Here is a 15,253-nt window from a genome sequence, read left to right as displayed (position 1 = left end):
TCTTCGCTAGATATCTTGGTGAAAGGCCAGGCTAGGTGGAGCATTCCATTAATCCCAGCACTGAGGGAGGGAGAGGCAAGCAGATTTCTGTGAGTTCAAGGCCAGCCTGGTCTACAAAGTGAATCCAGGATATCCAAGGCTACACAGAAAAACCCTGTCTCCTAAGACTCCCCCCCCCCCCCCCCGCCACCTTGGTCAAAAGGAGTCAACCATCACACAACATATTTTTCTTATTGAACAACACGATCTAACCTTCATCTGCAAAATGTCCACCAAGAGAACTATATATATAACTTAGTAAGGGTGTTTGGGCTCACCTTGAGGTCTCTGTGAACAATCCGTTTTTGGTGACAATACTGTACTGCAGATACAATCTGGATATGAGAAAAGTTGGGTTAATCACCACTGGTATAAACTCACAATTATAATATTTGTTTATCCTTGTCTCGTCTTCCTTTTTTTCTTTAATTCATTTAATTTTATTTTATGAGCATTGGTGTGAGGCTGTCAGATCACCTGGAACTGGAGTGACAGGCAGTTATGAGCTGCCATGTGGGTGCTGGGAATTGAACCTAGATCCTTTGGAAAAGCAAACAGTAGTCTTAACCACCGAGCCATCTCTCCAGCCCATTTTTCTGTGTTTTTCAAGACAGGGTTTCTCTGTATAACCTTAGCTGTCCTGGACTCCCTTTGTAGACCAGGCTGGCCTCTAACTCAATGAGACCTGCCAGCCTCTGCCTTCCTGAGTGCTAGGATTATAGGCGTGCACCACTGTGCCTGGCTTTTGAGGTTTTTCTTAAAGGTTACTTTTGGATTCTGCTTTTGAATCATATCTTACAATCTCTTGCCGCTTTCCATATCTCTTCCTCTAGCTCCAAACAACTCTAACCTGACACCACAGTGGCTGCAAAATACTCAAAACTGATTGCTGGGGGTCTTGGCAGCTAAGAGTTGCTCTTCCTGAGGACCCAGGTTTGATTCCTAGCACCCACATGACAGATCACAGCTATCTGTAACTCCAGTTCTAGGAGATCTGATACGCTCATACAGGCATACATGCCACCAATGCACATGAAGTAAAAATAAATAACTTTTTAAAAAAAAGCCTTGTTGTTCGTTTTCTGGTATTAAGCTAGAAACAGTTATTTTTAGAAAGACCCAGAGCCTGAGTGTTTTCTACATTAAACAATTCTTTCTTTCCTTTTTGTTGTTGTTGTTGTTTTTGTTGTGGGTTAGGGGGTGTGCTTTTGAGACAGGGTTTCTCTGTGTAATATCCCCGGCTATCCTGGACACTCTGTAGACCAGGCTGGCTTCAAACTCACAATAGATCCACCTGCCTCTGCCTCCTAGGTGCTGAAATTAAAGGCATGCACAACCACTGCAGGGCCAAAATAATTATTTCTAAGAAAGACTTGGAGCCTGGGTATTTTCTACGTTGGACTCTGAGATACCTACCTTCAAGCCTGATGACCTATGCTCAATCTCTGGGGCCCACATGGTGGAAGGAAAGAACTGACCTATGTTTGAATCCCTCCGAACACACAGAAAGCTGAGCATAGTGATGTCACCTATAACTGCAACACTGGGAAAGAGGGGACCAGCACAGCTTTGAAGCTTACTGTCCAGTCAGTCTAGCAAATCAGTGAGAACCAGAGTCAGTGAGAAACCATTTCCCAAAAATAAAACAGAAGGCAGTAAAAGAAGATTTAGGTGCTTGTCCTGACCGCTACATGCATGCCCTGGCAAATCTGTGCTAGTATGTATACACACTAAATAAATCTAATTTAAAAACCCTACAGAACCCATCAAGTGTGATCCACATTCACTGCTAACAGTGTTTCAGGTATAAAAAGTACTTAAATATTTTTAATAGCCAATCAATATTCTGAGAAACTGCGTGTGCATGTTTGTGTGGAGCCCAGAGGTAAACACAAGATGTTTTTCATCAATTGCTTTCCACCTTTATTTACTGACGACTGTGTGTGTCTATATGGAGGTCAGAGGTTAACACTGAGTGTCTTCCTTTACTGCTTCCTATCTCCTTTCCCAGCGTGGTGGTTATAGATGCAGCTTTCTGTGGGTTCTGGGGGATTCAAACCTAGTTCCTTGAGCTTGCACAGCAGGCACTTTACTGACTGATCCATCTTCTTAGCCCTGGATGCCACTCTTAATTGCACTTCCAGGATTAACAACGTAACTTACTGAATTAACAAAGTAAAGACATTAAAAAAAAAAAAAAAAAAAAAGTAAAGACATGCTAATTCATACTTGTCTAAATTTAGCTCTTGCTTCTTTTTCCTTCATTCTTCCATGGGCAACCAAATAGTCAAATACTTCACCTACAATAGAGAGAAATATAATTAAGCAGAAATCCTACATCTGGGCATTAATTTTCCCACAAATTGATAATGATCCAGTTTTAGCAAAGTTCTAGTCCTTTTTTATTTAAAAATTTTTACATTTATTTATTTTATTTTATGTGTATAAGTGTTTTGCCTGGATGTATGCCTGGTGCTTGTAGAGGTAAAAAGAAGTATTTTATTCCCCCAGAACTTGAGTTACAAATGGATGGTTGTGAGTCACCATGTGGGTGCTGAGAACTGAACCCTGGTCCCCTGAAAAAGCAGTAAGTGCTCTTAATCACTGAGCCAACTCTCTAGCTCCTATTTTTTTTTTTTTGTTTTTGTTTTTGTTTTTCGAGACAGGGTTTCTCTGTGTAGCCTTGGCCATCCTGGACTCACTTTGTAGACCAGGCTGGCCTCGAACTCACAGCGATCCGCCTGCTTCTGCCTCCCGAGTGCTGGGATTAAAGGCATGCGCCACCACGCCCGGCTCTAGCTCCTATTTTTAAATTTCATATAACTTCAACTCTAAGTTTGAAGTTACCAGTTGTAAAACATGATCACTAAGCTATAACTGAAGCTTAACTAAGCTCACAAGGATAATCCTCAGGCTAAAGAGATAACCATAAGACTCTTAACACATTTAAATTATGCAGCTTTCTGTCTCTCCAATAGGCCTCAACAGAAACCGAGCAATCAAGATGGAAAGGTAAGCTAGGTACAGTGGTACATGCCTTTAACCCCAGCACACACAAAGCAGAGACAGGCAGATCTCTGAGTTCAAGACCAACCCAGTCTACAGAGAGACCCTACCTCTCTCTCTAAATCAATACACACACACACACACACACACACACACACACACACACCCGCCCCGCCTCCCACCAAATGTATCTTCGTGTGTTACTGTAAGTGAATAAAGTGTTACTTTATTCAACAAGTGTTTGAATCACTAGTAACTAACTAAGGCAAGGCTCATGCCCTGGGAAGTGCAGCAGCAAGTTCAGCAGAGCCCTTAGTATCGGGATCTCCTGCTAACAGGAGAAACAAGGAACACAAGTACTCAGAGTCTCAGAGGGCCATGAATGCTGTGAAGAAACAGGAATAACAAGAGTTTGTAGGACACAGCTGGGCGTGGTGGCGCACTCAGGAGGCAGAGGCAGGCGGATCTCTGTAAGTTTGAGGCCAACCTGGACTACAAAGCGAGTCTAGGATAGCCAAGACTACACAGAGAAACCCTGTCTCGAAAATCCAAAAAAAAAAAAAAGTTTGTAGGACACATGTTTGTACTCTGCTAACTGTCTGATGGAGTGGACATTAAAGCTATCAGAGTGAAATTCTACACACACCTACACACACACACACACCTACCTGGGGGGAGGGTGTAGTAAGGCAGCCACAGGTATTGGAGAAGTGTGAGCAATGGATGGAGTGGAGGGCAAGGCCACAAAAGTTCATCAGGTTTAGAAAGGGCCCTGGCTAGACTCTGTGAGGTGAGAAACTATCAAGAAATAACTGACTCCATGAAAGGATCATTGAATTCTAGAGTGCAAAGAGTCAGGAAGAGAGACAGGATAAGAAGCCCACTGCAGTTATCAAGTCAAGCTTGAGCATGACTGGCGGTATGGAGATGTGGCAGTGGCTCAGAGCAGGGTGAAGGTGAGGCCAGCACAGCTCAGTATGGTGGTGTGCCCAACAGCAATCCCATGCCTAGGATGGTGGAAGAGGAGGACCTGCGTGTAATCTTTAGCTACTGTAGTAGTTTAAACAGGAGCTCCCGTACATTCTGGTATTTGGATACTTGCTTCACAGTTGTTTGGGAAGTCTTCACAGGTATGGCCTTGCTGAAGAAAATGTTTATTACTGTGGGCTTTGAGAGCTTAAAATCTTACCCCACTTCCAGTTTGTTCTCTCTGCTTTGTGCTAGTGGCTGAAGATGGGAACGCTCAGCTTCCTATTCCTGCTGTCATGATTTGCTGCTCTGCCTCCCTGCCAAGAGGAATGCTTATCCCTCTCAAACTACAAGCCCAAGTAAACTCTTTCTTCTATAAAGGTCATGGCGGGTTTGTTCTGTTTTGGTTTTGGGGTTTTTCGAGATAAGGTTTCTCTGTGTAGCCTTGGCTGTCCTGGACTCACTTTGTAGACCAGGCTGGCCTCGAGTTCTGAGTTCTGCCTGCCTCTTGGTTTTAACAGAGTAACAGAAAAGTAACACACAAACATACAGCTACATAGCCATAGTTCATGGCTAGCCTGGGATACGTGAGACTCTGTCAAACCAGCCCCCTACCCAATACCCCAAAATCAACCAGCCAACAACTAACCAAACAAACAAACAAATCCTAGTCAGTGGTTAAAAGTGCTTGTTACTCAACCAAGAAGACTTAAGTTGGATCATTGCATCCTCGGAACAAGGCAGATGTGTTCTTGTGGGGCCTATAACCCCAGTGCCATATAGGGAGAGTCAGGAGGCGCTCTGGAGCATACTGCCTCACAGCCTACCCGAAAAACTCTAGTTTTAAGCTAAGGAGAGATCCTACCTTAAAGAGTATGGGACCGAGTGACAGAGGAGAAAACCTAACCACACCCCATTTTCTATGACATGCATACACAAGCACAAGCCCCATGCACACACATGCACACACACCACATACACATAAAAAAAGTAGATGATGTCCAAATATCCAAATCATAATTTATAAATTTAAATGCAACATAAACTCTTAAGTAAGAGATTTCTGCACATATGAAGCACACTCAAAATAACTAGGTTTTATAAACCAGGAATACAATTGATAAGCTGGAAAAAATTTCCTATTAAGAATGTATTAGCACTCAGATTAAGCAGCTGCACTGAAAGCCTCTAAAGGTATTTCCTATGTGAGAAATGCTGGCAGCACTCCAGGACAGGGATAGCATGGCTGGGATGGAGGGCTGAACGGGGAACAGAATGCCTTTAACTTAACTGTAAATTTCGGGCCTTGAACTCAGCTCACTATGGCATCCCTGGCAGGCATGACCTTTCTGAGCTTTAACTTTACCTATAACAAGTAGATGCCATGAATGACTTGTAAACATTTCTTGGCAATTCTAAGATATCAGCCAACAACAAGGTGCTGCCAGGCAGATCTGCATGCGTTTATTTCCAGTGCACAGAAGGCCAAACCAGGCACATCTCCATGGGTTTCAGGCCAGCTTGTCTGCAGAGCAAGTTCTGAGGCAGCAACAACTGCACAGGGAAGCCTGTCTCACACACAAAGAAAGGGAGGGAAACAGGAGGAGAGAGGGAAGAGAAAAGCTACCAAGTTTGGTAGTGGTTGAGCCAGTTGACTGACAGTGTGTTGCTGAGTTCATTTAAACAAGACATGGCATATTGAAGACCATAGGACACCTTAAGTTAAACTGCTGAGGGCTGCATCTGCATATCTACTGTGATGTTCAGCCCAGCAGATGCCATCCATATGCCAGGCCCCACAGCCACTGAGTTCACCCCACAATTTGTCTTTCCAAAGCCTGTCTTCATTTTACCAAACCAAGATGCTTCTCCTATGTTTTATTCTTGCTTCCACTTAAGCATAATAATCTGTAGCTGGGACACTTTAAAAAGAAACAGAAACCAGTGACAGACTAACAAAACAGAGGTTCTAGCTCTGTCGGTGGCCTGGAATGTACTATGTAGAAGAGGATGGCCTTGAACTCAGAGATCCTTTTGGTTCGGCCAGAAGTGATGGGATTAAAACAAATTGTGCCTGTTCAGATATAACCAATGGACAGGTCATTCTCCACGGTTGTGGGGGAGCGGGGACTGCCTCTGACATGAACTCCGGTGCCCCAGATTTGATCACTTCCTCTTGGTGGGGAGGCCTGGTGGGACACAGAGAAGGGGAAACAGACTCTCTGGATGAGAACTGTTAGGCTGTGGTCATATGGTGGGGGAGAAGGTCCCCTTCTGTCTAGGAGAGGGGAATAGGGCAGAAGAGGGAGGGAAGGTGGGAACAGGACGATATAAGCAAGGGGATAACAATAAATTAAAATTTAAAAAATTTTGCTGGGCTGGAGAGATGGTTCAGAGGTTAAGCACATGGACTGCACTTCTGGAGGTCCTGAGTTCAATTCCCAGAAACCACACGGTGGTTCACAACCATCTGTAATGTGATCTGATGTCCTATTCTGGCCTGCAGGTGTACATGCAGGTAGAGCACTGTATACATAATAATAAATAAATAAATCTTAAAAAAAAAAAGGACAGACAACCACAAGTACAAGTCACTATACCCCAACACACAATTAAAAATTTTTTTGCCACCCTGCCTTTTTAAAAGAGACTAGTTTAATAAAAAAACAAAACAAACAAACAAACAAAAAACACCCCTGTGTGTAGTATATGTGTAAGCACATGTATGTGCAGGTGGGAGCCTATGCTGGAGGAAGGCAGAGAATGACATCAGGCGCACTTCTGTATCATTCTGTTTTATTTTCTATAACTGAATCTGAAGCTAGGAAGGTACCCAGCAAGTCCCCTCAACCCTCCTATCTTTGCCCTCAAGAGTGTTGGAGAGGTGAGAAAGGGGGTGGGGGGGAGTGTGTGTGTGCGTGTGTGTGCGCGCGCGCGCTGCGCGCTGCACGCTGCTCTTGCAGGGAACTTGGGTTCAGTTCCCAGCACTGACATAAGGAGGCTTACAACTGTTACAACTGCCTCTAACTATAGTTTCAGGGGATCAGATGCTCTCTGTGGGTACCAGCATCCATGTGGTATACAGAAATTCATGCAGTCTCACCCACATATACATAAACAAAAAACTTAAATATTAAATTAAATAAAAATAAACACAAAATATATAGTCAATAATGGATTCAGAGTATGGAAGAGTGGTGTTGGGGGTAGACCCATAATAACTCATCCATCCCATGATAAGCTTGTAAATGTTTCTTTTGCAATTTATTTCCATTTCATGTGCATTTGTATTTTGCCTGCATGTATGTCTATGTGAGGATGTCAAAATCTCTGGAATTGGAGTTACAGACAATTCTGAGCTGCCATGTGGGTGTTAGGAATTGAACCTGGGTCCTCTGGAAGAACAGTCATCATCTCTTCAACAACTCCCTTTTAAATATATTTAAAATTGTTTTATGTATATAGATGTTTTGTCTGCATGTATATTTGTGCATCATGTGTAAGTATGGTGCCCTAAGAGGCTAAAAAAAAGAGTGTTGGATCCCTGAAACTGGAGTTCAGTGGCTGTGAAACCCCAAGTGGGTGCTGGAACTAAACATGTGCTCTTAACCACTGAGCCACCTCTCCAGTCCCAATAAGCTTATAATCTTGATTTAATGGTTAATTCACAACAATGAAGCTATGATTTAACTTTATACTTTCAGGTTTTATAACTTGTATGAATGAATTAGTCATAGAATTATAATCCTGTGGCATGCAACAGGATGTGTCTCTAGGAGTTTGTAAATTAATAAATGTGCTAGTTAGTTTTTGTCAACTTGAAAAAAGCAAAAGTCACCTGGGAGGAGAAAACTTCAATTAAGGAAATGCCTCTGTCAGAATAGCTTATAGGCATGTGCCAGTGTGGCATTCTCTTTCTTAAATGTGGGGGAACCAACCCACTGTAGGATGTGCCAATCCTGGGCAGGTGGTCCTGGAAAGCATAAGAAAGGCAGCTGAACTGGAAGCCAGAGGCAAGCCAGTAAGCAGCATTCCTCTATGGTTCTGCCTACATCCCAACTTGAATTTCTCAGTGATAGGCTGTGATTAGGATGTGGAAGCCAAATAAGCCTTCTCTTCCCCAACTGCTTTTGGTCATGATGTTTATTATAGGACAGAAAGCAAACTAATACAAAAATAAACTCTAATTCTGACTTGTTGGGTATCTATTATGTGCCAAGCATGGTGCTAAAGGCTGAGTAAGAGCAGCCAACCAGGAAGCACCTGTTCTATGCAGACAGTGGAACTCAGGTAGCTCCAAACAACCTCAACCCTTAAGAAGACTCTTTAGAACCACAGAAGCTATATTTGTAGTTATATGAGCTAAAACCATCATTTTTGGCTTTGGGAAAGATAAAGACAGCAATAGCATTAAAATCTGATAGAGTTGGAGATGTAGTTCTGTGATAAACCATATGATTTTAAATCCTCAGATTTCAATCCTCAGAGCAAAAACAAGATGACAACAAACAAAACTAAGAAACAGATGAAAAATCTAATATGGATTAAAAACCTCAAATGGCCTGCGTGATAGTGGCATATCTTTAAAGATTTATTTGTTTGTTTGTTTGTTTAATATATCTAAGTGCCTTATCTACATGTACACCTGCATGCCAGAAGAGGGCACTAGATCACATTATAGAATGTTGTGAGTCACCATGTGGTTGCTGGGAATTGAACTCAGGACCTCTGGAAGAGCAGGTGGCGCTCTCCAGCACTTGGGAGGCAGAGGCAGCCAGATATCTGTGAGTTTGAGGCCAGCCTGGTCTACAAAGTGAGTCCAGGACAGCCAGAGCTGTTACACATTGAAACTCTGTCTGGAAAAACCAAAAAAGAGAAAAAGGGGTGGGGTGTGGGGGGAAATTCCAGTACATGCCACAGTGTAGATGACTCTGACATATTAAGTAAATTATTGTAAGTCAGGGACAAATAGATGAATATTATACAACCTCATTATAATTATTTGAATGTACTTAATGTCATTGTGTTAACTAGTTTATGACAACTTGACAAAGCTGGGGACATTTGAGAGAAGGGAACCTTGATTGAGAAAATAGCTCCATAAGACTGGACTGTAGCAGAGTATGTGGAGCACTTTAATTGGTGATTAGTGAAGTGGAGCCCAGCCCATTGGGGGTGGTACCATCTCTGGGATGGTGGTCCTGGGTTCTATAAAAAAAGCAGACTGAGTGAGCCAGGAGGAGCAAACCAGTACAACACTCCTCCATGGCATCTGTATCAGCTCTTGACTCCAGGTTCCTGTCCTATTTGAGTTCTTGTCCTGACTTCCATAAATGATGGGAGTACAATGTGAACTGTAAGACAAACACACCCTCCCCCTCACCCCAACTTACTTTTGTTTGTTTGTTTGTTTGTTTCTCTGTGTAACAGCCTTGGCTGTCCTGGACTCACTTTGTAGACCAGGCTGGCCTCGAACTCACAGAGATCCGTCTGCCTCTGACTCCCAAGTGCTGGGATTAAAGGCACACGCCACCACACCTAGCTCTAAAATCTTTTTTTGTTTGTTTTTCTTTTCTTTTCTTTCTTTCTTTTTTGAGACAGGGTTTCTCTGTGTAGCCTTGGCTGTCCTTAACTAACTTGTAGACCAGGCTGACCTTGAACTCACAGAGACCCTCCTGCCTCACCTTTGGAGTGCTGGGATTAAAGGGATGCACCACCACTACCAGGCCCCAACTTACTTTCGATCATGGTGTTTATTACAACAATAGAAACCCTGACTAAAAGCAGGTGGTATATGCCTTTAATCCCAGCACTTAGAAGACAGAGGCAGGCTAGTTTGAGGCTAGCTGGTCTACAGAGTAAGTTCTAGGACAGCTAGGGCTACACAGAGAAACACTGTCTCCAAAAATAAAACAAAACAAACAACAACAACAAAAAAAAACAAAGAAACTTTGACTGAAACACTCATTCAACTATACACTTGAAAGTGGTGCAAATGCTGGGGTAGATGTTGTTGTCTTGGTGGAGTGTTTACTTAGCATTCAGAAAGCCCTGGGTTCCAGCTCCAGAATCTCGTCAGAACAAAAGAAAACAAAACAAAACTGGGTGCTGGTGGCACACATCTATAATTCCAGATCTGGGAGGTGAAAGGAAGTTGATCAGAGCTCAAGGTTATCAGGAGAGACAGAGAGATTCAAATCCCACATTTTATGTGATACATCTTTAGCACAATGGAAACACTGATTGCTGTATATTATCAAGTAGTAATGCTAACAGTGAGTGAAGTCAGAGAGAGGGTCAGAGAGCCAAGGGCAGGTCACGCAAGCCTAATCATTTGAGTCTAAGGCCACAGCGGAAGCAAAGAACCAAGTCTGACTGCTTGTCCTCTCACCTCTACATGTGTGCTGTTGCAAATGTCCATACATATACATAACAAATAAATGTAATAAAAAATAGTAATGTTAATAATCAAATACTACAACCCACAGAACTGATGAGGCAAGGCCAGGATTTTTGAGTCTGATCCCAGTTTACTATGCCTGAGTGTTAAATAAAACTTTAATGACTATCCATACAGGCACTGTGGTTCTGCAGTGTTTATAAAGAGAAAAAAGGAAAATAGACAGATATTCTCTCTCTTTCCCCCTCCCTCCTCCCTCTCTCTCTGCAATATAAATGTGCTTACCTCCACTTGCATATTCCATGATTAGGTAGAGCGTTTTTTCCGTTTCAACAACCTCGAACAACTTCACTGGGGGAAGGAAGAAGATAGACGAGGAAAGAACAAATGTCTGTATGTATAGAACATGCACCTATAAACTACAAAATTCCCAAATGTTTCCTGTTAAAAGTTTTTGGAGGGCTGGAGAGATGGCTCAGAGGTTGAGAGCACTGACGGCTCTTCCAAAGGTCCTAAGTTCAATTCCCAGCAGCCCCATGGTGGCTCACAACCATCAATAGTGAGATCTGGTGCCCTCTTCTGGCAGGCAGGCACAAATGCAGGCAGAACATTGTATACATAATAAGTTTTTTATTCATTATAGAGCCTTTTAAATAACCTAAGTACATTTTTATAAAATATTGGCTCCTTTATTCTTTGCTTTGTTTTGTTTTTCTAGTCAGGTTTTCTATGTACATCCCTGCCTATCCTGGAACTCACTCTGTAGACCAGGTTTGCCTTGAACTCATAGAGATCTGTCTTCTTCTGCTTTTGAATGCTGGGATTAAAGACACACAACTTCAGGGTGCTGGGCATGGTGGCGCATGCCTTTAATCCCAGCACTCAGGAGGCAGAGGCAGGCGGATCACTGTGAGTTCAAGGCCAGCATGGTTGGGGGGGGGGGGGGGGACAAGAAAGAAAGAAAACAAAAGACCTACAACCTGCCAGTGGCATTATTCTAACAAATTCTAGGGGTTGGAGAGATGGCTCAGAGGTCAAGAACACTATCTGTTCTTCCAAAGGTCCTGAGTTCAATTTCCAGCAATCACATGGTGGCTCACAACCATCTACAATGTGATCTGATGCCCTCTTCTAGCTTCCAGGTGTACATGCAGGCAGAACAATGTATACATAATAAATACATCTTTAAAATAAAATAAAATTCTAATAAAGTATTTTATTTCAAGAGTAAATAAGATGGGTTATGTCATATTTAGGACAATGTATGAATTCTCCAGACTATAACCACAGAAAATAAAAGGCTTCCACACAGAATTATTTGAATATGTACTTGAATAATGTATACTCTATTTTATTAAATTAGTCAGTCATTTAAAAAACCATACTACTATGCAAAAATGCTACCTTCATTCTAAAATGATATTAATGAAAAATTGTATATATTAGAATCAATAAATACGTTTGAAGGAAAAGAAAAAAAATCACTAAAAGTAAAATGATGGAAAGAATCCCTTTCTTTGTTTTTCATTTCAACCCTTTGAGGTTAACCATTAATATCTGGAGTTTAGATTTCAATTTTTCACCAAAAATTTACTTTATAACTACTGCTCAGAATTTTATCACTAAATATTTGATCACTACCGTCCCTGGGATCAGGGCACAAGGCATTGTGTGTGCCAGGCTAGTGTAAAGTGAGTTTGATTGATCTACTTAATAATTGTAACAGATTTAAAGTTTGGGTTTGGTTTGTTTGGGAATTTTTGTTTTTGTTTTTGTTTTTGTTTTTTGAGACAAGGTTTCTCTGTGTAGTTCTGGCTGTCCTGGAACTCTGAAAATCATTTTTTAAAAGAAGTTCTGGGGGTTGGGAATTTAGCTTGATGATAGAACATTTCTAGCAAGCCTAAAATCCTGGGCTTAGACCTCAATTCCAGAGGAAAGGGGGGCTAAGTTATTTTAGCTGGGTTGTGGCACAGTCTTACCTTCTAGGGAGGCTAAAGCAGGAAAACCCTAATCCACAGCTTGTCTAAACTGCAGAATGAGTTCAAGGCCAACCTTACAACTTATATCTAAATAAACAGGAAAAGGTTTGGGGACAGCGCTTGACTAGCATTCTTGAGACCCTAGACTGAATTCTCAGTACTACAACAGGGGGAAAGGTATTTAACTGCCACATTTCGCTAATTATTTCTAGTTTTACTCTCAAAATAGTAACAATGGAACCTAGTTGTCTAAGAGTTGTGATAAGTCTCCCAAGTTATAAAAGTCTCAGGTGGAATCTCACCTTAAAACCATAGTGACAGCTGTGAGTTTGAGGCCAGCCTGGTCTACAAACAGAGTTCCAGGACAGCCAGGGCTACACAGAGAAACCCTGTTTCAAAAACAGGCCACAGTGACAAAGAAAAGGGCCTGCTTGTACTTTCCAGAAGATCAGCAGATAAGAGGACAGCCCACCCGCACAGACACCATCAACCATCACAGACAGGAACAGGAAGAGAGGAAGTGAGCAGCAGTCATATGACCAGACTGCTGGGCGCATTCTCAACACCCAGACAGAAATAATCTTTATTAGCCAAACGTGATGATGCACACCTCTAATCCTAGCACTCCGGAGAGGCAAGCAGATCTCTGAGAGTTCGAGGCAAGCCTGGTCTACAAAGTGAATCCAGGAAAGCCAGGGCTACACAGAGAAACCCTGTCTTGGAAAAAAAAACAAAAAACAAAATGAAAATCTTTATTTTTTTTTTTTATGGTTTCTATGTTGTTACAAAATTCTGAAATATAGATTTTTTTTAATCCTTTAAAGGTTAGTTCTCCAAAAAAAATTTTTAAAGATTTTTTTATTTATTATGTATACAATTTCTGCCTGCATGTATACCTGCCTGCCAGAAGAGGGCACCACATCTCATTATAGATGATTATGAGTCACTATGTGATGCTAGGATTGAACTCAGGATCTTTGAAAGAGTAGCCAGTGCTCTTAGCTTCTGAGCCATCTCTCCAGTCCCCAGAATCAAATTAATTGGTGTCAATCTGTGTGTGTCATCTTGGTTCTATAGTTAAATGAGGGCAGAACAAAGTTCTTTCCTCATCTTTAAATGCTTATCACAGTTGTGCACAGAGGACATATAGATAGCTCCTTTACAAATTATATTATAGAACTGGGCATGGTGGTGCACGCCTTTAATCCCAGCACTTGGAAGGTAGAGGCAGGCAGACCTCCTTGAGTTCGAGGCCACCCTGGTCTACAAAGCTAACACAGAGAGACCCTGCCTTGAAAAACCAAAAAACAAATTACATTATATAACATGTATCCTGTCTTTTATATACTATTCTTTGAAAATATTACCAAGTAATGAAATGCAGTTACATTTCCAAATAAACTATTTTTTTTAAAAAGTCAGCCTGATTATACATACTTCTATGGTACTAAAGCTTATTTCAAATGCTTAATACCTGTAATTTCAAACTAGTACAAACAATAACTTGTATGTATATATGTATATATTTTTTAAATTAAAAAATACATGGGAATGGGGAAAAGGGATAGATCTTCCTATCGCTTCAGAAATACATGTTTAGCTTTATGACATATTTTAAAGACTACATATTTAAACCCCAAGTATTTAAGAAAACAGAAAGTACCTATGTTTGGATGATTTAAAATCTTCATTATTCTTACTTCTCTGAAGAGCTAAAAAACAAAGCAAAAGACAAACTCCTATATTATTAAATGTTATACTTACTCTGTAAATTTTCTTTTAGATAACTGCTTCATTACTTATATTTATTACCCTATTCCTAAGATTAAAATAACACGGAAATCCAGAGTAACCCTGAAGTACACTTACTATTACCAAACAGTATTCCTAAATACTTCCATTAACGGAGACAGCAGCAGTCCTGAGAGCAACAAGTACCACACACTCTGAATATATTTGCCATCTTAAAAACAGATTTTTAGGTTAGAATAGTTTGTGACTGCTGTGTGCTGGTGGCACACGCCTTTAATCCCAGCACTCAGGAGGCAGAGGCAGGAGGGTCTCTGTGAGTTTGACGCCAGTCTGGTCTACAAAGCGAGTTCAGGACAACCAAGGCTACACACAGAGACCCTATCTCGAAAAGAAAGAAAGAAAGAAAGAAAGAAAGAAAGAAAGAAAGAAAGAAAGAAAGAAAGAAAGAAAGAGAAGAAAGAGAAAAGAGAAGAAGAAAAGAAAAATGAAAAGAACAGTTTGTGGTTAAACTTGGCCCAATTCCTTTCCCACATACCTGAGTCCAATAAAACCCTGTGCAGTCCCAGTGACCTGTGTTCCAGTTACATGAGATTTGTTATGATTCTTCAGTAAGATTCTGAAGGGTACCAATGTGGAAGGCCTCACTGGAGAAGGTGGGTGACAGTACAGTGGGAGCCATCTGCCACACAGGCCCCCTGAGCCACACCCCACACAGCTACAGGGGCCAATGCAACACTAGCAAAGTCAAAGTGCACAGAAACTGGAGGAAATGTTAGGCTATCAGGGTCTACTATCTGAGAACAGCATGAAGCTGGGCCTGCCTTTCAGGATGAGAGGTAGTACAGAGAAAGAAACCCTCTCCCCAGAGTACAGCCCCTGCCAACACCACACCACACAGCTACAATGTGTGGTAGAGACACATGCTGGGGACTTGAAGACGGGAAGAAGTTTGTCACTTTGGACTGAATTAACAATAGGACTCAAAAGCTACGAAGTGATAGGGCTCATTTTGGCCAACCTCTTCCCAAGTTGTGCTATCTTTCTATGGGGAATACACTGATCAAGTCTTGGAACAGCTTGTGTCTGCTGAAAGGAGGCTGCTGAGAAG

At 41.7% G+C, this 15,253-nt stretch overlaps 1 protein-coding gene across 9 annotated transcripts in view; it reads right to left on the bottom strand.

Annotated features, from left to right (window-relative positions):
- Mark3 (microtubule affinity regulating kinase 3) overlaps positions 1–15,253 on the bottom strand; it is an 86,694-nt gene that overhangs the window by 34,715 nt on the left and 36,726 nt on the right. For 8 of the 9 annotated variants that reach the window (XM_051151811.1, XM_051151794.1, XM_051151803.1 and 5 more), the window contains exons 4-7: positions 14,057–14,105; positions 10,700–10,765; positions 2,269–2,339; positions 318–374 (exon numbers count right to left, since the gene is read on the bottom strand). In XM_051151811.1, coding sequence (XP_051007768.1) covers positions 318–374; positions 2,269–2,339; positions 10,700–10,765; positions 14,057–14,105 — 243 coding nt within the window. The remainder of the gene's footprint in view (positions 1–317; positions 375–2,268; positions 2,340–10,699; positions 10,766–14,056; positions 14,106–15,253) is intronic. The other variant, XM_051151855.1, reaches the window with a different exon arrangement.

The sequence above is a fragment of the Acomys russatus genome, chromosome 1 (genome assembly GCF_903995435.1).
Source record: "Acomys russatus chromosome 1, mAcoRus1.1, whole genome shotgun sequence".
In the NCBI taxonomy this organism is placed as follows: Eukaryota; Metazoa; Chordata; class Mammalia; order Rodentia; family Muridae; genus Acomys; species Acomys russatus.
This window is presented reverse-complemented; position numbering and strand designations above follow the sequence as displayed.